This window comes from Nematolebias whitei, chromosome 3 (genome assembly GCF_014905685.2).
Source record: "Nematolebias whitei isolate Nwh7 chromosome 3, NemWhi1, whole genome shotgun sequence".
Classification (NCBI taxonomy): domain Eukaryota; kingdom Metazoa; phylum Chordata; class Actinopteri; order Cyprinodontiformes; family Rivulidae; genus Nematolebias; species Nematolebias whitei.
The window spans coordinates 46,241,323-46,243,952 of NC_056500.1; the positions used below are offsets into that span (position 1 = coordinate 46,241,323).

Sequence of the window (2,630 nt, forward strand, 5' to 3'; positions counted from 1 at the left end):
GCTGTTAGCAACATTGTTAAATAGCCGTGTGTTATTCAGAGCTGATATTGAAGCAGTGATTACCTGAAAAACCTGAAGCCCCATGTGAGCCACAGCCAGGTTGATTTTGGTGCCCTCGCGATCGGCTGCTGGGTGGAAGCGGACACCGTACATTTCCAGTTTACGGGCGATTTCCAAGATTTGGAAGTCAGATTCAGCAGGTGTCTGGCCTCTGAAAAACAGCATCAACAATCACTGATAGCAACTGGTGCTACATGAAGGTGACGAGGCCCATCTGTGTTGGACTCAGTCATTAGTGTTTTCAGACTCAACTGTTCTAAGGACTCTCTGAGGGTTACAAGGACTGTTTGTCTCATTATGCAGCGGCTTTATGGACCAAGAGTTTGCTTTCACTTTGCCAGGGAAACACTGTATTGCACAACTATTGGTAAGGCTACGTCGCTTTACAACATGACATTCACATTGGAGATCTATATGGTTGGAACTGTGTGATGCTGGTATTTAAGTCAGAAAGCATACATTCAGATAAGGGATGGGGCCGATCCGATCCAGTATCCGTATCGGCCTCCGATACCAGCATAATTTACGTATCGGATTTTTCCAATCCATGATGCAAGTTGGCTTCAAACTATAGGATGGATTTCCTGAACGGCGGTGTGTCTCATGAACCCAGAGTAATAAGACCCCCCTCACATTCAGGAAATCCAGTTCATAGTTTGCAGCCAGCTACAACGTGAGGACTGAGTTAGCAGCACTGTGGCTAACAGCTAACAAACTTTTCATCGAAACATGTCCGCTGTGTGGAAGTATTTTACACTAGAAACACCACAAAACAAGACAGCAACGTGCAATGTCTACAGAGCCACAGCGCCACTTTAAACCACGTTAAAGTTAGTTTTACGATGGACATTCGAGCTCCGTGGCTTCAGCGGGGCGCTGCTCTTTGCTCAACCCACAACAAGCGACTCGACCCCGGCCAGCCGCGTCCAATCTGCCCTGCTCAGTCTGCCCGTCTCTGAGGAGGGACAGACTGAGCGCGGCTGCCCCAAATCAGGCTGCCTGCTTCGGATTGAACAAGAAGTAGACGTCGCTGAAACCACGGAGCTCAAATGTTTACAGAGAAGTTGCTAAACTTCATCATAATTAATGACCAACCACTATCAGTTGTAGAAGCTTGATACTTGCAGCCAAGATATAGTTTACCCTCAAGGAGATATTTATCAGTACAACAGTAGACAATCATAAAAAACATATGATTTGAAATTTATATATATTAAAAACATAAACTGCTACATTATAAAGTGATGTAAAATACTAAAAACAGGAACATGTCTGTTGGTTTATGCCATGAACTTAGCAGGTGTTTGAAGCAATTTAACATTTTATTTTATTTAATTCATTTATTCATTCATTTAAATGAAACAAAATAAAAAAAAAATCATCAAAAAGAACACATTGAATGAAAAGAGTGCAGAAAGAAGAAAAAATTCTTATATCTGCTCCTTATAAAATATAAAACAACTTTAAACAATCACTTAAATTAATCACTTTAATATCCACTTTAAAACTAGGAATAAAAATAAACTTGTTTTGTGTTAGCAGAATTTAATTCTAACTTTAAAACTTATCCAACATTAATAAAACTTACCTCAAGTTGCCTTTTTGGACATGCATGCAAATATTTGTACAAATTGAACTTGAGAGGAGATTATTACAGCCTCATATAAAATCAATGATGATGATATCGGAACTGGATCGGTATCGGCCGGTACTCAGATTTAGGTATTGGGATCGGAAGTAAAAAAAGTGGATTGGTGCATCCCTAATTCAGATAAAGGAGTTATAGGAGCCAAGACTCATAGGACTTATCTGTAAATATGACAAATGTAAATATGATAAATGTATTTAGCCTTCGCTAGTTTGCCTAGCTGTGGTGGCCAGGAGCTGACTCTAAAGTCAATCACTTGTACATGTACATTCAGTGATTACTTTCTGAGAGATAGAGTTCAGATCCAGTGGTTCTTAAGATATTTGGCAGATCAAACTACTTTGATGACATCACACTCCACTTCCAAGTTCTTCTGCATGCATGTGACCGTCTGTCACAGAATATGGGGCTTTGGCTCAAAAACAAAAGAGAAACTTTGAATGTGGGAGAAAGGCCCGACTCTTACATCAACGGGCAACAGTTGACCAAGGGGATCATTTTAAATATCTTGGAAGCTCGACGGTAGTGACAAGTTAGATGGGTGACAGGGGTCACCGATGCCCTGTCGTAGAGGGGTTTGTATGGTGAACGCTTGTAGAATTAGAGGCGAGTGTTTCTCTGGACAAGATTTTGATGTGGAAAACTACTTTACGTAGGGATCTTTGTTATGCCTAGATGCAGCTACACACCATAACAGAAGACGGCACGTTGCTAATTTTTAACGTTATATAGTTCACAAAGTTTACATATACAGTAATGCCTTGTTTATCGTGGGGAATCTGTACCATGAAGCCCTGCGATAAGTGAAAAACCACAAAGTAGGAATAGTACTGGTAGTACAAATAGTAAGTAGCAGTTTATTTTAGTGTATGTGTGTGTATATATATATATATATATATATATATATATATATATATATATA

At 39.8% G+C, this 2,630-nt stretch overlaps 1 protein-coding gene across 1 annotated transcript in view; it reads right to left on the minus strand.

Annotated features, from left to right (window-relative positions):
* Nucleotides 1-63: 63 nt before the first annotated feature.
* The window catches only part of LOC119408181 (FERM, ARHGEF and pleckstrin domain-containing protein 2), a gene marked incomplete at its 3' end in the record, with an annotated part of 30,861 nt that continues 28,294 nt past the window's right edge, over nt 64-2,630 (minus strand). The window contains 1 exon segment of the mRNA XM_037675020.1: nt 64-211. Within this exon segment, the coding sequence (XP_037530948.1) occupies nt 64-211 (148 nt within the window).